This window comes from Pangasianodon hypophthalmus, chromosome 9 (assembly GCF_027358585.1).
Source record: "Pangasianodon hypophthalmus isolate fPanHyp1 chromosome 9, fPanHyp1.pri, whole genome shotgun sequence".
Classification (NCBI taxonomy): domain Eukaryota; kingdom Metazoa; phylum Chordata; class Actinopteri; order Siluriformes; family Pangasiidae; genus Pangasianodon; species Pangasianodon hypophthalmus.
Genome location: NC_069718.1, coordinates 2,869,046 through 2,890,980, shown reverse-complemented (window position 1 = coordinate 2,890,980; position 21,935 = coordinate 2,869,046). Strand labels below are relative to the sequence as shown.

The 21,935-nt window shown below is 41.1% G+C and overlaps 2 protein-coding genes across 4 annotated transcripts in view; one reads left to right on the top strand and one right to left on the bottom strand.

Annotated features, from left to right (window-relative positions):
- Positions 1-21,935, top strand: part of LOC128317072 (CD276 antigen homolog) — a 131,284-nt gene that overhangs the window by 82,787 nt on the left and 26,562 nt on the right. The gene's annotated exons all lie outside the window — the stretch shown is intronic.
- Positions 600-6,914, bottom strand: LOC117598059 (uncharacterized). 3 transcript variants are annotated; one of them, XR_008302238.1, is made up of 6 exons: positions 6,571-6,914; positions 5,800-5,834; positions 3,220-5,666; positions 2,709-3,062; positions 1,805-1,972; positions 600-1,575 (listed from the first exon to the last, which is right to left on the bottom strand). XR_008302238.1 is itself a non-coding variant. In XM_034307454.2 (6 exons), exons 2-6 carry the CDS (start codon positions 3,260-3,262, stop codon positions 1,379-1,381), a joined length of 657 nt encoding a protein of 218 aa, XP_034163345.2. In that variant the 5' UTR covers positions 3,263-5,666; positions 5,800-6,091; the 3' UTR covers positions 604-1,378. The 3 variants fall into 3 exon arrangements, 2 of the variants coding, with proteins under 2 accessions (XP_034163345.2, XP_034163343.2); XM_034307454.2 differs by lacking the exon at positions 6,571-6,914 and having other exon boundaries at positions 604-1,435; positions 1,541-1,575; positions 5,800-6,091; XM_034307452.2 differs by lacking the exon at positions 6,571-6,914 and having other exon boundaries at positions 612-1,575; positions 5,800-6,090.

The window sequence follows — 21,935 nt, the reverse complement described above, 5'->3', positions numbered from 1 at the left end:
TGTGATGTATGCAATTTTAAATTAAAAAAGTTATAGGGACTAAAATGAGAACATTTAAAACTGGATGATAAGACTTACAATCTCAGTGTAAAATGTGTAATCATTGTAATCTTTTATAGTGTGTGTTTGTGTCAGCGTCTGCTGTGTCTAGGACAAAAACAGAGAAAATCTCATTCTGAATCTCTCAATCTAAATGTCTAAACCTCGATTTGACTTCAACAGATAGTTTTGCATGTCATTACATCTGTGTTTGTACATCATCAATGATAATTGCCTCTCTAATTAAAGAGAAATAATGTCTTTTATATTCTTTAACCCTTTACACACTGAATAAATTCAACCTGTAGGTGGCAGCAAAAGGATACTGTACTGTGCTACATTCCTGTATTACTGTATTACTGTCTACACCACTAACATACAGTAAAGATAAATCATTTATTTCCATCACAAGCCTTTATATTAAACTATTTAATGGCTGATTGTGTAGCTGCTTCTGTCGCACTGATATTACATGTTTTAGATCAATTACTTGCAACATTATTAAAAGGTACAAAAAAACATTATATTATTTCCCAGTATAGGAATATGGTGAAAATATGTCTACCAATAAGGTATATAGTCCCCTCTGATACTACTACTGAAGACATTTGAGTTTGAGATCAAAAGGTGAATATGAGAAGAGAGCATAGAATTTCAGCTTTTATTTCCTGGTATTTATATGTAGATGTAAAGAAGGCTGAAAGAGGCTGCAGTAAAAGCCTGGAAAAGCATCACAAAAGAAGAAACCAACAGTTTGGTGATGTCAGTGAGTCGTAGGCTTGATGTAGTTATTGCAAGCAAGGGATATGCAACCAAGTATTGTCTTATTTACTTTGACTTACTTCAAAACCTATCTGTTCCTATACTTTTGCTCACCTAAAAAATGGGTTGTCTGATACAAAAGGTTCTATGATTTAACACATCTAGATTTAGAAACAAAAGCTGAAATCCTAAACTCTTAAATTCTGTCTCATATCCATTTTTTTGATCTCAAACCCAAATGTTTTGGTGTATAGCACTTACAAATGAATTGGCCTTACACACGCATTTCATCACCATCTGACTATGTACAAGTCATATTCAATCTCAAAGCGCCATTCACTGCCTGTTTAAAGAAACACTGTGCGGTTGAAACATGGTATTCCTCCTTACATTTTAATCTTATAGACAATGACAGAGTAAAGCTCTACAAAAGCAGTACAAATCATGTGCAACTATTAGCAATATAAGGTCTATAAACCCTATAAAAGTACAGAAATAAAAGCAGGAAACTGCACCACACCTCTGTCCATGTGTTTATATAAAGCTTTATAAATTGTTGCTAATGTTTTCTGGGCTGTCAGGAGACACATGTGTAGGTCACAGAGGTCAAATCAGACAGCTGCAGGTCCACTTCCTGCACAGAGAAACATCTGATAATGTGACATTTTTAGTCTGCTTTTATAGTGACATGATCTGAGCACTGCCTTCTATCAACTACATTTCCTTGTTTTTCTGCTACCTTCTCATCCGAGTCCCCGGTGAAAGAACACTTATCTGAAAAATAAGAGAATTCAACATGGACAAAGACAACAATCTCAGAAATGTCGAACACTACACAGCTTTTCACAATAACTAATGTTTTCATTACACACATTCATTCTGCACTAGTGTACGAGGGCTGCTGCGTGACATGAAGTCACAACAGGAAGTGCAGTAAATAAAGGAAAATGTGTGTGACAGGGTGAACTGTGTGAATGTTGGTCTTTAAGCTGCAAGTTCTCACCTTGTAGACTGGAACAGTACAGAGAGGAGCAGGTGATGCTTATTGAAACAGAGACCACACACACACACGACAGGATTATAATAATAATAATAATAATAATATCTCCACAGTGTGCAGGAGGTGCAGACTGCTGTGTGTCTGAGTGATCAGTCTCACGATGTTGATCTTCTGAAACACGCAGAGGAGCACAGAGATATCAGTAAAGTATCAGAGCGGAAAGTGAGTCCGAAGACATTCTGCTCTTTTCTAACTGTAATTTAGTATTAAACACACACAACAATCAGGCTGTCTCCGATACACTGTGTAACATTAAACAACAACAAAACAATAATAACCCAAGCAAGAGAAAAGTATTTTCTGTTCTCTGTTTTAGCGGTCATCAAAGGCTTCATATTATATTTTGTTTTTATTAAACTCAATCATGAAATTGGAAAGTGAGTCACTATTTGAAACACTTATCATCCACACTGAACCGATATTCTCACAGATAATTCAGTATATTCAACATCTAAAACCACATCAATACAGATTTTGAAATATTCAATTTTTTTAAAGTGCTTAATCCTGCCACATCGATCAGATTATCAGAGATGATAGTATCTTCTAAACAACTAAACCTTTCAAAGAACCCATTAAACTCTGAACATAAAATAAATGTAGCCATAATTTTAATGTTGCTCTTTAAAGTGTTGTTGAACAAAAATAAAGAAACCTTGAAGAAAATGAAGCAAGAGAGGAAATGAAGTCTGGAGTGTCAGATGCGCTAGATTTTATTGTTTGTTCATTAAAAATAAGCCTTGAAATAATACCCAAAATGTTATAAATAATATTATGAGAAATAAATATACATACTAAAACAAAATCAAATAGCAATAATCAGACTGAATAAAGTATTGGCACCCACCTGTAAAGTTCAGTCTGATGGGTTTCCCAAACTGAATATGTGTCGTTTTGTTTCGACCTCCACAGTAATAAAATCCCAGATCTGTCTCTCTAACTCCAATAATCACTAAACTGACTGAACTGCTGCTTTCTGTTATATCAAAGTGACTCACGTTCACATTATAACTGAGGATAAACTGTTTCTTCAGGTTCCCTTTTACAGCAGATATCAGCAGCTTCACCTCCTCAGATCTCAGTCGATACCATGATATCTCAGAATAATTAGTGATGTTACAGAGCAGGGTGATGTTCTCTCCAGGATGGACAGATAAATGATCAGTTGAAGTGATCTGAAGGAGACTCGATGTAAAGAAAGCTGAAAGAACAACAGGAGAGCAGATTCATCATCACTCTCCAAACCAGCCTTAGTGCATTAATCCATTCCTGAACATTACTCATACTCTCACAGCTACAGTGGCTAATAACACTCATTTATAGTTTACTATCTATTTTGCGTGTGTGTATGAACTCACCAAACAGCATCTGTAGAATAAATGTAGACAGGAGTTTGGCCATGTCTCACACACACGCCCTGCAGCACTCTGAGAAAAAGCGCTGATGTTTCACACTCAGTTTGTGGAGTTAAAAAAAAAAAAAAAAAAAAAAAAAAAAAACAGTGTGCGTTTCAGGCCTGGTTTTAGCCACATGGTCCTACATCCTGCTCTGTATTTTATCTGTCCAATAAACTGCTCACATCACGAAGGTACATATAGATCTGAGCACATTCAACATTTCATCAGTTTATGTTCTTTACACAGATCTACCTACAATCAGTGGTGGACGAAGTACACAAACCAAGTACTTGAGTTAAAGTAGAGATACACTAGGTAAAATATTACTCCAGTAGAAGTAAAAGTGCTCCCTTTACACTTTCACTTGAGTAAAAGTACAAAAGTACTTGCCTTCAAATGTACTTAAGTATCCAAAGGTCTATGATTTATTATGACTATAATATCTTATCATTTTTGTCACAAGACTCTTGCTTAATCAACAATATGTGAAAAGACTCTAATGTTACTCTTAGCACACCGATCTATTAATAGAATGATATTAATTAGTCAAACACTTATGTCTATTAAAATTATCATGAGCTCAAAACCTTGAAGCTAATCAATTTTCTTTAGAATCAAATGAAATAACAGGATTTCAGAGCAGGCAGTTTCAATTTAAGTTTTCAGTTTATTTGTAACATAGTTGCAAGTTTAAGTTTAATAAAATCTTGTATTAAACACAGATTCACATGAGTTTTCTTTTAAAGTATTGTATCTGAATGTCTCTGTGCATAAATATAAACTGGCCATATCAGATTTACAACAGGAACTAGTTTTTGTATCAGAAGAAACACACTTGCCAGTCACAGCTGCATATGTGTACAAAACTCTTTCAGTCATGCATTTCTCCACAAAGTCAGGCGGAATGTTATATCAATTTAGTAACGCTTGGATGTGTGATTGTCAGTGTTTGTGCATTAATTCCTGTACTGCTTCACATAAAACCTGGTGATGCTTGGTAAATAAAATAACTTGATAAATATAAACTAATGTATATATATATATATATATATATATATATATATATATATATATATATATATATAATGTGGTTTAAGCAACATAGTACAATATTTTCAGCACAGGCTTAGATCACAGTCTTTGGAAGCTGAACATTTGAAAAAATAACAATCTCGGTTAATAAGGAGCACTCCACTCCACCTGCCAACTGTTTAAGCATCATATGCTGCATTCAAAACTAGGTCAGAATAGAATTTATATTCCAACATAAAGTATTAACATCGATTGATTGTCATTTCACAGTACCGGAGCACTCAGCTTCAACAACTGCAAACTTCGATAAAAACAACTAACTTAACATACACAATGAAACCGTTTTCTGCAAGCTACTGGTAGATTACTCAATTAAAAATGACCACCAGAATGAAAATGGCTTACCTCTACGTGTTTCCTTAGATTTGAAGGAGAATTCTTGTAAGAAGAAATTTTACAGGGCCGAGGCAGGCAGAGAAGGCAACTGAAAATGAAGGACTCTTTCTTCTTTTCAACGACTTCAAAAAAATCGCGCAAATAAGGCCACGGGTGTTGTGGCAAGTTAGAGTCAGGAGTTTCTTCCATCATTTATGAAGGCACTGGCACTCTCAAAATGTTATGCTGTTGCACTAACGCTGAACTGTATTCACGCTAAGTAGATACCACCAAGCGGCAACCAAAACAAGTTCAAAAAAGAGTGCGCGCTGTACCCTGATTGGTGGCTTGCCATGTGCTCGACCAGTTAAGTTTTTATCCTCTCATAAATAAAAAGGAACGACTGATTTCGCAAAATGTAGTTGAGTAAAAAGTAAGATATTTGACTTTGAAATGTAGTGAAGTTAAAGTAAAAAGTCTCCCCAAATGGAAATACTTCAGTAAAGTACAGATACGCGAAAAAGCTACTTAAGTACAGTAACGAATTACATTTACTTCGTTACTGTCCACCACTGCCTACAATGCTAAAAAAAAAAAAAAAAAAAAACACAACACAATGCTTTCTTCACATATCCTAAAAGGGAAGGAAGATGAGGGCTACTGGTGGTGTTAACCACACGGTCTGAACAGGACATAGCACACAGCTGAACAGAAACATGAGCTCAGACCTTTACTCAGAATTCAGAGCTGCTATAAATACCATTTCTGAAATGTCTTTAAATGAAAACTGACCACAGCTTTTAGAATAATTCTCACATATCTATCTATTTAATGAAACTTATTAAAAATTATTGTAATAAATGCTGTGGTCAGACGTAGACCAGATCATAGCAGGTTTTCTGTGACGTGGTGATTCATGCTGTTAAATAGTTTCTGGGCCTTCAGGAGACTCTTGTGTAGGTCACACAGGTCAAATCAGCAGTGTGTTGCAGCTTGACTTCCTGCAGAGAGACACACAGGAGCAGCAGAGAACTGTTTCATAACATCATGTGTTCAACTAATGATGCTTTAAGTTAATAATGAGAAGAGTTTCTGACTCTGTTCACTAGGATTCATCAGGAGTGTTTGAGGTACCTTCTCGATCAGGTCTCTACTGCTAACACACTTGTCTGGAAGAAAATTCAATCCACACAAAATTCTGTCATAATTGACCTAAACAGCATTCATACTGCTGGTTTCATTCATTCATTAGACACACACTCACACTCATTAGACACAAACACATTCATTAGATGCACACACATTCATCAGACACACACACACACACACACACACACACACAAACACATTCATTTCTTATAACAGCACACTTCGAGTGTTTTATTTCGAGTGTGTATTCATTTCTAGTTATGTTTAATGTTGTGGAATGTCCAGGAAACAAGTTAGACAAAAAAACGCAGCTTGTCGGAAAAGTTACAGCTTTACCTCTGACTGTTACAAAGCGCTGACACTGGAGACTCCTTTCTTAAATTTTAAATAAACATATACTTACAGAAAACATCACCATATCAACAATTACACACGTTTTTAATCCATTTATGTGGAGCGTCCCTGTGAATGAGCCATTACTATAGAAACGATAACATATTAGAACGAGTGCATTAATATAAAGCTGTGATTTGCAGCTGCACTAGTGTCAGAGCTGCTGTTATAGAGAATTAATCAACACCTTCTGACCAATCACAATGCAGAATTCAGCAGTGCTCTGATACAAGTACTAAACAATAATGCATCTTAAATAGTCTTCAGATAATTATTAACATTGCAGTAATTCAGCATGTAAATATAAACACAAAAACTAAATGCACTATCAACAAGCAACGTAAATAAAGTATTGGCACCCACCTGTAAAGTTCAGTCTGATGAGTTTCCCAAACTGAATGTGTGTCGTTCTGTTTCGACCTCCACAGTAATAAAATCCCAGATCTGTCTCTCTAACTCCAGTAATCACTAAACCGACTGAACTGCTGCTTTCTGTTACAACAAAGTGATTCTCGTTCCCTTTTTCAGCAGATATCAGCAGCTTCACCTCCTCAGATCTCAGTCGATACCATGATATCTCAGTATAATTAGTGATGTTACAGAGCAGGGTGATGTTCTGTCCAGGATGAGAAAATATAATAAGAGAAATATTAATATTTTTGGTGTCAGAGATTTCCTCTGTGAAATGATCCATCGATATTTTTTAAAAATTTATTCATGATTAGATTTATAATAATAATATTTTATATTATTTTATATTATTATTATTTTATATTGTATATTATTATATTAATATATATTTTATATAATAATATTTTTATATAATAATAATAATAATAATAATAATAATAATAATAAAGTTTCTTAAATGATGTTTTTATTTTTATTTGCCTTAATGATTTATACCGTCTCTATAAACTTGATCGATTTTGCCCATTATTTAAAAGTAAAGGCGTAAATATAAAAACATTTACCCTGGATACTCATAAATACTGTGACCTTTTGTGTGTTGGTTTTGTTATTTATTTAAATTTCAGTTTGTATAAAAGTTAAGTTGCTTTGGTTGTGTAGGAGCTTGCGGGCGCGCGCTTTCCGCTTTCGGTGTTATTACTGCTAAGTGTCTAAAAGCCGCGCCCCAGAATTGCACAAGCGGCCTGATTAACCGTAGTTTCAGGAAGAGCGGCTGCTTTAAGTATAAAAGCAGTATTTAAGTATAATTAAGTATAATTTCAGTGTTTTCAGTAGTAATTAACTCTTTTTACCAGAGGCCAAAAAATAGAATTTGTGCCTGGTTTTGAGATGCCCGTGTTCAGCACTGAACACTCCACAGTAGTGGTTAATGGCTCTTATGAAAGTAGATGAAAGTGGGCGCCACTGGGGGTCTCCTCTTAAAAGAGTGGAGAAGGTTAGTGGTAAAAAAAAGGGATCCTGTATCGCAGCGTTAGAGACTGCCATAAAGGGGTGGTGGAGCAACTAATACTGCCAGAAAAGCTGTGTGAAACCATCAAAACAGCCCTTCACAATGAGAGGACACTACAGATGATAAGAGAAAGATTTTACTGGCCAAGAATGTTCCAGGAGATCAAGGCTTGGTGCAAACAGTGTGAGAGGTGCAGCCTTAGAAAAACTCCCACAGCCAACGTCAGGGCCCCCCTTGTCAGTATCCTTACCAGTGCCCCCATGGAGCTGGTCTGTGTGGACTTCTTGATGCTGGAGAAAGCCAAGGGTGGTATGGAGAATGTGCTCATTGTTACGGATCACTTTTCTTGCTACACGCAGGCCTACCCCACCAGGGACCAAAAGGCAGGCACAGTAGCCAGGGTCTTGTGGAGGAATTTCTTCTGCTGTTTTGGGTTCCCTGCAAGGTTACATGTTGATCAAGGGTGCAATTCTGAAAGTGCAATTGTGAAGGAGCTATGCAAGTGTGCTGGCATCACTAAAACCCACACCATGCCCTACCACCCCCAGGGCAACGGGCTGCTCGCGACATGACTCCACTGGCTATAGCCCATTCTACCTTATGTTTGGTAGACATCCCAGGCTCCCGGTGGACCTCATCTTCGGGTCCCCCACAACGAACCAGCTGTGTGAATACAGCGAGTATGTCCAGACCCTGTATGACTCCCTGACGCAGGCCTATGCCCTGGCTAATCCGACATCTCAGCTGGCAAAAGGACAACAGAAAAAGTATTATGACAAAAAGAGCTAAGAGTGAAGACTTCAGTCCAGGAGATAGAGTCTTAGTCAAGGTCTGTCATGTGGAGGGGAAGCAGAAGTTGGGAGATTGATGGGAGGCATGGCCATATGTTGTGGTCAGGAAGCAACCAGGTTTGCCTGTGTACTTGGGGCGGCCAGAGGATGGAGGAGCGGAGAGAGTGGTTCATAGAAACCTTTTGACGCAGTGTATGTTTCTTCCAGTGGAACGAAACGAAGGAGTGATCGTAGAAGGGGGCGAGTCAGATGGTGAAATAAGTGAGGCAGGCATTGAATTGGAGGGCGAAGAGGGAACAGGGGATGATGGTTCAGATGAGATTCTGGACAGAGCCCTGATTGGAACAGCTGATGAAGAGGGGAGGCAAATGAGCACAGAGGAGGCTGACATCTGGACAGAAGAAACAAGTAAAGGAGAGGGAGTGCTTGTGACTGGTAGTGGTGCCACCTCCACTCAAGGGCCCAACCCTCCAAGAAGAAACCCAAGAAGAAGCCGGCATTTGATTGTCATAGATCAGACCACATTTGAGTTTTGGTTAATCAGATGGCTGGGACGCCATCAATTAAAGAAGGTGTGGATGTAGGGCAGTGTATTGTGTTGTCCACAAGATGTTGCTATGACACTGTTGTGTTAGCGCAGATTCAAGTATCTTTAGCGCTTTTTGAGCCTCTTGATGTACCGTAGTGTTGATACGCGTGTAGTGCGCCATCTTTTTTTCAGTTCATGTTGTCAACACTATAGATGCCGTGCTGTGGAATAAACAGTCAAGCCACGATCCCAAACCCCTCTGTGTCCACGTCTCCTCTCTACCACCACCCACGAACACACACAACACAGCGCAGAGTATCAGCGGTGGTGCTAGAGGCCAGTAAGCATGCAGAGAGAGAGAGGGCTACATATATATATATATACAAAATACACACACTCACACACACACACATATGTATATAGTATGTGTGTATATATATGACTAGAGATTAGAAAAAAAGAGGAAAATGTGACACTGAGGCAGTCCTTGACTAGGGCAGAGTATTTACGAAAACAGTGTGTACTAGCCGAATTTGATATGGTGTGCTTTGGGGAGCTGTTGTTATCACAGCTGTGTGTCTTTGGAGTGTCCGGTGCAGATCAGAGTCAAAACAAAGCATATTCTGTGATGAAGGTCCTCTGGGAGAAAGAAAAATTAGCCGGGGAGGAAAATGCACAAATATAATCAAGCAAATCTAAGAACTCAGGAGATCGTACAATTTAGTCGGGCACCTGGTTCTGCATGGCCCCCAACTTTATGTCCCCTTGCAGGGCCGTGAGACCCCTAGTCATCTCCTCCTGGCGCGTGACCATGATTGCAGACTGGGTCGCGTTGGATTTACACAGTTCCGAAAACATATTCGTGATGGTATCCAAGCGTCGGGGGATGTCCACGGATTGTAGATGGTACAGTTCCTCAATCCGTGTCACCTTCTGATGTAATGCCCTCACCTGGTCAGCAACGGCTCCACAATGGTGTGTGATGACAGCTGACAGCTTGGGGGATTCTTTATTGGCTGCCTGCTTTCCAATTTGTCGATAGATCAGGAACATCCCCAGGCCAATCATCAGGACACCTGCTATCCAAATATGTAGACATCTTCGACGTCTTCTAGGGACAGAGGTGCCAGACAGACAATGTTCCACTTACCTTACCTTCGTGAAAGGATCGTATCAATTGCGTTGAGGGACCAGCTTATCAATTCCATAATTTAGGATTCGAGAAGCTTCACCAGCAGAAGGAAAAATAGAGACGAGACAGGAGAGGCACACAGACACAGCAGAGAGAGGAAAAAATGCGACCGCCTCCAGCGAGAGTCAGAGAGAGATATAGTGCCCCTCGATGCTTTAAAGATGAAACCTGCAGCAGACAAAAGAAAAGAAAAAGAGATATTGCATGTTTCACGTGTGTCTGATAACGTGAGTTTTCACAGCTATGCATCTCCCAGTGAGATCCTCTTAAATACTTCGCAGAGGAGGACGATGTGATTTCCACCCTCTCTCAGCTGATAAATAATCGCTCTGACGCCCTGGAGAAAATGGTGGAGGACAACGCTCTTAAACTTGAAGGACTCAAAAAAACTGTGGACTTTGTCTGTGCTAAACTGAATGATATTAAAGGGAGGGTCGGGCACTTCGAAGTTAGACTTGTTACTGAGGAAAAGAAGATGGAGCTCTGTAAAAAAAGAATCGAATACCTGAAAAAGAAAATGAAAATATCAGAGCCGAATCCATCCGCATTTGTGTGGCCACCTTTCCACAGAAGGGCAAAACCTTTCCAGATAAGATTGATACTGTCCACCGCATTGGGAGGAGAATTTCGAAGACCGCAAGGCCACAAGCGATCATTGCTGTGTCACCAGCATAAATCGGAAAAGAACACACTTATCTTAATACTTTCATCTATTTACTGAAGCACTGCAAGACAAAACATTCCTCCTTCACTTACATGTATTCATGACAATCCCTTACAACAACTCCCCCTAGTGGTACTTCTTAACCAACAGACTTCATAATTGAACGCAACATCTCCCCCTAACTTAACAATAACACCTGTACTTCCGTGGCAATTGTACAGTAATACAAACATCAACAAAAGTTCAGGAATTTACTATATCTTGATTAGTTTTTCTCTTTTATACTTTACCCATTTACTGAACAATGTCTTGTTAACCAAGCATGTACAACATGAACATTTATATGAATATTAGAACAGTTTGACTTAACCTAAGACATATCTTGGTTTCAATCTTACTATCAAGGTTTACGTTACATAGTCCTTCAGCCACATTGGCTTCCTTCTGACATGCTGTCCTTCTGTTGGTCTATCAACACTTTCTGTTGTTGAGGCAGAGCTTGGTTGTTCCGCTGACCCGAGATCTCTATGCAATGGTGCCAGATGAGACGTCCCATGTCCGTCCATAATTCAGTTCGTAGCTGTACTTTCCTCTTCTCCTGATAATCTGTATAGGGTCACTGAATTTTGAGGTTCCTTTCATAACATGTGCTAGTTTTCTCACACCTACACAATCCCCTTTCCCTTAGCTTTGGAATTTTTGCTTTCCATTTTGTATCCAGGTACACTTTCATTTTTAGTTGTTTCTTCTTTGCTTTCATTCTCAGTCTCCTTGTAGCAGGGGTTATGCTGCATGGCGTGAGAATTGACAACTTTGTTCTCATCTTTCTTCCGAACAAAAGCTCAAAAGGAGACGTTCCTGTAGTGGCGTGAGGAGTAGCTCTGTACATTTGCAAGAATTCTACCACAAAGGAAGTCCATGGAGCTCTTTCTCTTTGTGCAGTCAGAATAGCATCCTTCAGTACCTTATTCCAACGTTCGACCACTCCATTTCCTTCAGGATGGTATATGAATTCGATATGAATGCTACTTATGGCCATTTTGAGTAATAGTCAATTAATGTAATAGCATATCTGCAGCTAGCAGGACCTATCTCAAAAGGACCCACCAAATCTATGTCAAGTTTCTGCCAAGGGCCCGCTGGATACTGAATCGGAGTCAGCGGTGCATGTGTGGTTCTAGCTGTCTTATCGTGAAGCTGGCAGGTGACACAGGTTGCAATGGTGGACTGTACTTGTAAATCCATCTTAGGCCAACAATATAGCTCTCTCAGCCTTTGCTTGGTCCTCACAATTCAGAGCGACCATTCTCCACTGAACATCGATGGATCCTCCATGGAGATCGTGAAGAACATCAAATTCCTTGGTGTTCATCTGACGGAGAACCTTAACTGGTCACTCAACACCAGCTCCATCAGCAAGAAAGCCCAGCAGCGTCTCTACTTCCTAAGAAGGCTGAGGAAAGCCCATCTGCCACCCCCCATCCTGACCATGTTCTACAGAGGGACCATCGAGAGCATCCTGAGCAGCTGCTCAGCGGATAGTGAGGACAGCTGAGAAGATCATCAGATTCTCTCTCCCCTCTGTCACGGACATTTACACCACACACTGCATCCGAAAGGCCAGCAGCATTGTGGACGACCCCACACACCCCTCTCACACACTCTTCACACTACTGCCATCAGAGAAGAGGTTCTGAAGCATTCGGGCTCTCACAACCAGACTGTGCAATAGTTTTTTCCCTCAAGCTCCCATCAGGCTTCTCAACACACACAAGTGAACTGGAACTAAACTCACACACACATACTCACACACACACACTCACACTCATTCAACTTCATACATTCATTAAGTTATCACAAACAAGTTGGCTTGTTCGACTGTTTACATTGTACATTCCACCACTACTACTGCTGCTCTGCTCGGTTCTTTTTGCACATCACTGGCACTACCACTTTAATACTTGTAAATTTGCACATTGCACTGTATATAGATATATATACAGTAGGTTACGGGTTGCTGCTATTTTGTGTTTGTGTACTTGTCCTGTACAGTACTTGTCCTGCACTGTCTCGTGTTGTCTGTTCTGCACTGTTTTGTTGTTGCACTGTTTGCACTAGGTTGCACACGATGCACTTTATGTGGCTAGGACAACTTAGTCTAGTCCTCAGCTCTGTGTTTTGTAACTCTATGTTGTGTGAGGTGACGATGTTGTCTTATGTAGCACCAAGGTTCTGGAGAAACGTTGTCTCATTTCACTGTGTACTGTGTCAGCTATATATAGTTGAAATGACAATAAAAGCCTCTTGACTTGACTTGACAATTCCTTGAAGGAACTCGTGAGCTAGAGTGACCAACCTTGAATGTAACTGAGTGGTACAATCAACCTATGTGTTCCTCTCAACACACGAGTCATGAATCGACAGTTCATCTCTTACCGGAAAGTAAGGAATCACGTCATCAGGCAGAGTTTTAGCTGTTGCCAGCCAACCGTTCTCAACATACTTGTGGAGTTTGGCGAGCTCAGGGCAGGATGAGCACTCAACAGTGAACTTGGTCAGCGGCACAGCTGAAGTCAATGCTTGATGGTCCGACCTCAACTTGAATTTGATGCCCCACAGATACGTTCTCCAGCGCTCAGTGGTCCAGACGCAAGCAAGGGCTTCTTTTTCGACTACTGAGTATTTCCTCTCTGTAGTGGTCAGGGCTCTGGAAGGGAAAGCCACAGACCTTTCCGATTTATCTGGATGGAGCTGGGTCAGAACACCACCGATACTGTAATCCAATGTGTATGTTGTGACAATTGTATCCAATGCAGGGTCAAATAAAGCCAGTGCAGAGCTCTGTGCAATCAGTTCTTTGACTGTCTGGAAACTCTTCTGAGCTTTGGTAGTCCATGTGAAGTTTGCTCTAAGCACATTTCTCATAGGTTTGACTACGGCTGCAAAGTTTGGAATGAATTTTGCATACCATGCCGTAAGACCTAAAAACGATCTTAGTGTAGACACGTCCAAAGGAGGTGGAGCATTACATATTGCCTCCAGGTGACTGTTATCTGGCATCAATCCCTCTTTAGAGATGATATGGCCCAGGAACGTGAGTTTTTCCTGGTGAAATTTACATTTCTGCTCATTTAGACACAGCCCTGCTTCTTGAAGTTTGCGCAGCACTGTTTTTAGGTGAGCATCATGACTAGCAATAGAGTCACCAAACAAGGTGACATCATCGAGATAACACTGGACACCTGGAACATCTGTGAGGATTGTGGACATAAATTTTTGGAATGCTGCCAGGGCTGAAGCTAATCCATAGCAGACTCTTTTGTAATGGAACAGACCCTCGTGTGTTATGAATTCAGTAAGGTCTCTGCTATCTTCATGTAAGGGGACCTGATGGTAGGCATTTGCAAGATCAATTGTGGAAAACAGCACTGCACCTCTCAGCTGTGAAAACAGATCCTCAATGTGTGGAATGGGGTAACTGTCCACAACGATTGCCTTGTTCGGATCCCTGAGATCCACACACATTCTGATATCTCCCGATTTCTTCTGGTTCACTACTATAGGTGATACCCAGTGTGAAGCATCTACACTTTCAATAACGTCTGATGCTAGCAAACGGTTCAGTTCTGTTGACACAGCGTCCCTCACAGAAAACGGTAATCGACACAGTTTCTGTTGCACAGGTGCAACATCTTGGCACAGCCAAAACTTGCTGTGGAGTTTGACACCTCAAACACAGATTCTTTGGCAGTGAGTACGGTGTTTCCCTTTATGCACAGATTCAAGGAAGATATTAAGTCCATGCCCATTAGTGGGTTTCCACTTTTCACAATATAGAATGTAGCGGGTACTGAACAATATCCATGTGTTGCCTGAGTGTTAATGCGTCCCAGCACAGGAAGGTTATCCTTGGAATATGTGACAAGATGCACATCAGCATGTTCCAGAGGCAACTGAAGCAGTGTAGCATGCTTTCTAGTATCAGGCCAGTCATTCCCCTCTGCATGAATCACCAACAGATAGTTTTCAAACATCTGTATCCATGTACTGAACAGAATTGCAGGTTCCCCCGGGCATTGCAAATATGTAGAAGGAAGATTAACTGCCATCCTCGTCACCAATTTTCTGTGTCACCAGCATAAATCAGAAAAGAACACACTTATCTGAAGACTTTCATCTGTTTACTGAAGCACTGCAAGACAAAACATTCCTCCTTCACTTACATGTATGCATGACAATCCCTTACAACAACTCCCCCTAGTGGTACTTCTTAACCAACAGACTTCATAATTGAGCACAACAATCATCATCCAGTTTTCCTCACACGTGAGGAGAGATGGTGTGTGGAGAGCGGTGAAATCGTCAGAACTCCTGCAGGCGAACGGTCTTAGGTTTACCAAGGATCTTACTGCTTTTGACCGGCTGCTATGGCTGGCTGTTGAAAAGGCCCACAAGGAGGGGAAAAGGGCGCACTTTGTGGGTCATCGTGCGTTCATCGAAGGCTCTGAATTTAACCCTGTGTAAGCCTGTTCAAACTGTTGATCATTTCAAGAGAGATTTTTCAAGTTCTAGTTTCCTTTTCGTTACGAATCAGGTCACTATTAACGGCTGTAAACATTCTTGACTTGGTTTCGTCAGCAGCAGTGCTCATGTTTTCAAACTCAGAAAGCTCTGTTCATCTTTTTTCATTGTTAAGAGTTCTTTTTGTATGTCTATTTCTGTTATTTCTCTCAATGCCAGGGGTCTTAGAGACAATACCAAAAGGAAAGCTTTATTCCTGTATGCTAAATTGTTCAAGACTGACTTTCGTTTTTTTCAAGAGTCCCACTCCGTCACAAGTTATACTGCTTTTTGGAAAAATCAGTGGAACAATGACGTTTGGATGGCTCACGGTTTGGAACATTCAGCTGGAGTTTTAATTTTGAAAAACCTTTTTGCTGGGGACATTTTGCACCATTTTAGCGACCCGAATGGACACTTTCTGTTTTTGGTAATCTGTTTAAATAATACTTTGATAATTCTAATTAATATATATGGGTATAATAGTTCTTGTGAAAATGACTTACTGCTTGAAGCAATTGAAGAAAAAATTATACTATTGTAAAGAATCGCTGGAGGTGGGTTGTGTAGGATCCATAAGCAGTTTAATAGCAAGCAAATCCAAAACAGCAGGCAGAAAACATAAACAAGCAACAAGAGCAAAGTCCGAAAAACCAGGAAGTCAAGCAGCGAGGTAACCAAATCCAAAACACAAGGCAAAGGCAGTAATTCGTAAACAGGGTCATACACAAAAGGCAAAACAAATACACAATGGCAGAGAGAAAAGGCTTGGTAATGTCCCGAAAACAATACTTCGCGTCCTCGCATGGTGAATGCGCTACTTAAATGTCCGTAAAACCCCGGAAGTGTTCCTCGTGGGTGGCGTCAAAACTCGGGCGAGGGCTCCCTCTGGCGGGCAGGTGCTGGTGGTGACGCGACAACTATAGCTAAATGCATACCCAAATGCTTTAATTTTCATTGGTGGTGAATATTGTGCCTGATAATATTTAAAATATTTATGGATAAATTTGATATTATCGATATTTGGAGGGTGAAATTCCCGAATATTAGATTTTATACTTGGAGTAACAAAAGTTGTTCTAGACAGTCTCGTATAGACTATTGGCTGGTTTCTCAGTCTGTCAGAGATTTTAATGTTTATGTTAGCATTCTACCTTCCCCCATGACTGACCATAAGGCGATTCTTATTCAGTCCCCTCTATCTTCTGTTTTCTCTCCTTCAAGATCTAGAGCCTCTTACTGGAAGCTTAACTCTTCTTTGCTTAAGCATGATCAGTTGAGAAAAAACATCTTATTTTTGATTGAATATTACTGGATCAAAGCACAAAAGGAAGACAAATGTGGCCCTAACTGGGAGCTTCTTAAACACGAAGTTAGCAAATGTGCTAAATGTTTTGGTAGTAATCTAACGAAACTCAAAAGACATGAAGAGGAGACTGTCATCTCTAAAATATTGTCCCTCTTTAGTATAATGCAGGATGGTTTGTCAGATTCTGAGCTAACAGAATTTGCTGATCTGCAAACTCAGTTGGATTCAATCTACAAGTATAAGGCAGAGGGCTCTTTTGTTCGCTCTAGAAGAAGATGGTTAGAGCAAGGTGAGCAAAGTACAGCATATTTCTTTAGAATGGAAAAGAATATTTCTAGAAATTTAATAATCAATTCTTTAAATATTAATGGTACCGTTACTTCTGACTCTAAAGTAATCAGCTCATTTTGTGCAAATGTCTATTCTAATCTTTGGCGATTTATGTTTAAGATGTGACAGAATTCACATACGGTGTTTGTAAGGTTTTTCCCTTTAAGAGAGTTTTTTGGCTTGTGGGTTGTTCGGAATATAAAGTTAGCCAGTTCACAGCTTCAGCATCCAGCTCGCATGTCGTCTCCACTCATTTAATTGCACGAACACCCACATGTGGTGACCCCGATGCTCTTGGACGTTTCCAGAGTTTTTTTTGTCATTGTTGTGGAAGACGAAATGACGGCCAATGCGGTTGCACTCAAGTTACCGGAGTTTTGGGAGCAGCAAGCCGTGGCACAGTTTGCACAGGTGGAGGCGCAGTCCGCTCTGCGCGACATCACTGCGGATGACACGAAGTATTACTACGTCGTAGCTTCACTCAGCAGCTCCACGGCATCGCGAGCTGTAAGCCTGTTAAACGAACCCCAGGAGAGGGACAAGTATGGCGCCCATAAGACTTACCTGTTGAGAACTTTTGGTTTGACTGAATCAGAGCGTGCGAGGCAGCTTCTTTCATTACCAGGACTGGGTGATGCAAAGCCCTCTGAGCTTATGGATCACATGTTGACATTGTTAGGTGAACATAAGCCCTGCTTTATATTCAAGGTGCTGTTTCTTCGACAAATGACAGATCAAGTCCGCACGGCTTTGGCCGGCACGACAGTTACGGACTTATGAGAGCTGGCTAAAATGGCGGACAGTCTACATACCGCTGCACAGAGTTGTGCTGTACCAAGATGTTTCAACACCTCCATTAATCCGCTGTTAGGAGCAGCTAATTGGGTTGCACCAGCACCACCATGGCGAACCGACTCTGGATTTTGTTTTTATCATGCTTGTTTTGGGGACAGGGCCAAGAAGTGTCGTTTGCATGTAATTTCCGTGGTAAGAGTACCACACAGTCTGTGAATGCTGGACCGTGGACACACTGGCTGCCTTCTCTTCATTACGGATGATATATCAGGACGAGATTTTCTCTGTGACACTGGGGCTCAGGTGAGTGTGCTGCCGGCAACACCTTTCGATGCACGTTCTGAGCTTAAGAGCCACTTACTGGAGGCTGCTAACGGCAGCAAAATCCCAACATACAGTAAGCGCCAGGTTAAGTTGTGTTTTAACGGGCACCGTTTCACTTGGGATTTTGTTGTGGCTAAGGTAGCTCGTCCTTTGCTGGGGGCTGATTTCCTGTGCGCAAACGGTTTGTTGGTTGATGTGCAGAACCGCCGTTTATTCGATGCCAAAGATTTCAGTTCTTTTCTGTGTACGCTCAGTGTTTTTTCAACAACAACCTTGTCAAACGCTTCAGAGCCTAGCTGTGAATTTTTGCACATGCTCACTGAGTTTTCTGACATAACTCAGCCAACTTTTTCTACGGCGACACCGAAACATTGTGTCGAGCATCACATTTTTACTACAGGTCCACCTGTGTATGCTCATGTTCGCCGTCTTGACTCATCGAAAATAGCTGCCCCTAAAGCTGAGTTTGCCTACATGGAAGAGTTAGGCATTGTACGCCGTTCAAATAGTCCTTGGGTTTCTCCTTTACACATGGTGCTTAAGTCAGATGGTAGTTACCGTCCGTGTGATGATTATCGCAGACTCAATGATGTTACAATTCCCGATCGCTACCCTGTTCCGCATATTCAAGATTTTTCGGCACGGCTAGCTGGAAAAGCGATTTTTTTCCAAGGTAGACCTTGTGCGGGGGTACCACCAAGTACCAGTCCACCCGGACAACATTCTGAAAACTGCCATTATCACCCCTTTTGGGTTGTTTGAGTTTTTGCGAATGCCATTCGGCCTGAAAAATGCCGCTCACACTTTTCAAAGGCTCATGGATTCTGTGTTACAGGGTCTGGACTTTCTTTTTGTCTACCTAGATGACATTTTGGTTGCAAACACATCCAAGGAAGAACATTTGTCGCATCTCCGCTCACTTTTCGACCGCCTTAGTGCTCACGGCCTTATCTTTAACCCCGCCAAATGTCAGTTCGGCCTTTCATCCATCGATTTTCTGGGACACAGAATTACCAGCGCCGGCGTGGTTCCATTGCCTTCACGGGTGGCTGCGGTTAAGGGTTTTCCATTGCCGCCTACGGTTAAAGCTCTCCAAGAATTCCTGGGAATGGTTAATTTCTATCACAGATTTATTCCCAAAGCAGCTGAGCTTATGTGCCCCCTCTATAGGGCCCTTAAACACAGTACCCTTTGTCACATACTCAAGTGGTCCGATGAAATGATTGGAGCTTTTGACAGCACTAAACAGGCTTTAGCAGAGGCTGCCATGTTGGTGCATCCACTTCCGGACAGTCCAATCGCTATTGCTACAGATGCATCTGATTTCGCTGTTGGGGCTGTCCTGGAACAGTCGGTGCATGGGCATTGGCGGCCACTTGCATTCTTTAGCCGCCAACTTCGTCCAAATGAACAAAAATACAGTGCGTTCGATCGGGAGTTGCTTGGCTTTTACCTTGCCATTCGACATTTTCGTTTTTCACTCGAAGGCCGGCACTTCACTGCTTTTGTCGATCACAAGCCATTGACTTTCGCTATGTCAAAGGTTTCAGAGCCATGGTCTGCCCACCAGCAACGACACCTGGCTTACATTTCAGAATTTACTACGGATCTTCAACACGTTGCAGGGAAGTCCAATGTGGTAGCAGATTGCCTGTCGCAGGCGAGCACCAATACACTTGGGGGTGAATTACTCCGGTATGGCTGCGGACCAGTGTTCCAATCCGGAAGTCCAGTCCTTGAAGACAGGTGTCACAAGCCTTAAATTGGCTGACGTCATGTTTGACAAGGCTGGCGTTTCGCTTCTTTGTGATGTTTTATTCGTTGTACCCAAGAACTGGAGACGGCACGTTTTTGACGTCATCCACGGTTTGTCGCATTCATCACACTACAGCTTATCACCCACACGCGAATGGTCTGTGTGAACACTTTCACCGATCCATGAAGTCTGCCCTGAGAGCTGCCTTGAAGGATGACAACTGGTATGACTGGCTCCCATGGGTGTTGCTGGGACTTCGTATGGCACCTAAGGAGGATTTACTTGCTTGTTCAGCGGAATTGGTTTATGGCCAGACATTTAGGGTGCCTGGTGACTTTGTGCCTGATACCGACAACCCGTGGTCTGGCCCACCTAACCGTACCACCCTGCGCAGCCATGTCTCCACTTTCGTCCCAGTGCCCACCTCTCAGCACGGCCTTCGCAAGACTTGGGTTCCCAGCGATCTGTTGTCTACAAAATTTGTGTTCGTTCGACATGATGCGAACAGGGGGCCATTGAAACCTCCATATGATGGACCGTTCCAGGTTCTGGAATCCTTGGACAAGACGTTCGTTATTGATGTAGGAGGGAGGTCAGAATGTGTCTCAATTGATCGCCTTAAACCAGCTCACAGAGACCTGGATTGGCCAGCTGAGGTGGCTGTGGCACCCCAACGTGGACGACCTGCCTTTGTCAACCCGTCTGGCAAGTTTGTTGTTCGAGCTTCTCCTGCTGATAGCTCACTGCAGGTGACCCATACAAGAGCGGGATGCAGCATTCGTGCTCCTGACAAACTGAATGTGTAGATTTCTGTGAATTCTGGGGAGGCTTGTGTGGCGACTTATGTTTAAAGATGTGACAGAATTCACGTACGGTGTTTGTAAGGTTTTCCCCTTTAAGAGATCAGAGTTTTTTGGCTTGTGGGTTGTTCGGAAAATAAAGTTAGCCAGTTCACGGCTTCAGCATCCAGCTCGCATGTTGTCTCCACTCATTTAATTGCAAGAACACCCACATCTTTACAAGTCTAATTATTGCAAGAATTCAGCTTTATCTTTTTTTCAGTCTTTGAAGGATATTAGAACCTAGATTTTTCTAGGAACCTAAACCTAGAAAAGATACTCTTTTGCTTGATAACTGACATCCAATTTGTCTGTTAAATTGTGATTATAAGATATTAATTAGCTCTGTTACTGGCTAAAAGACTTAAACGTGTTCTGGGTACAATAATAGATAAAACCCAATCAGGCTTTATTCCAAAGAGACATATTGCTAACAGTATATGCCTTGTCTTAGACTTATTAGATTATGATGACTTGATTAGTGAAGAAAGTTTTTTTTTTTTTTTTAGATTTTTATAAAGCCTTTGATTCCCTTGAACATGATTTTATTTTACAATCCCTATGTAAGTTTGGTTTTGGTGATTTCTTTTGCAAAACTGTCCGAACTTTATACAATAATGGCAACTGCTCAATTAATCTTAAATTTGGCACTTCTCCAAGGTTTGATATGTCTAGAGGGGTTCGCCAGGGTTGCCCGGTTTCACCTTATTTGTTCTTGATAGCTGCTCAACTACTTACTACCTTTTTGTCTAATAGTCAATTGCAAGGTATTAATATAGGTGATAAACATATTCTTATAAGCCAATGAGCTGATGACACCACACTCTTCTTAAAAAATGATTTACAGATTCCTATCGCTCTTGATCTTATTAATATCTTTTCTAAAGCCTCTGGTCTACGTTTGAATTTAGATAAATGTGAACTTCTGCCTATAAAATCTTGTTCTGCCCCTTTCTTGCACGATATTCCTGTTAAATCTCAAGTAAACTATTTAGATGTAATTATTTGTAAAGATGATAATGCTAGAGGAAGATTAAACTTTGATCCAGTAATTACTAAAGCTGAGAAAAAGTTAAACTCCTGGCTCCAAAGAGACTTGTCTTTACGAGGTAGGGCTCTCCTCGCCAAAGCAGAGGGTATTTCCAGATTAATCTATCCAGCTCTTTCATTGTATGTCGATAAATCAGTTAGTGTACAGGTTGATAGAATGCTTTTTGAC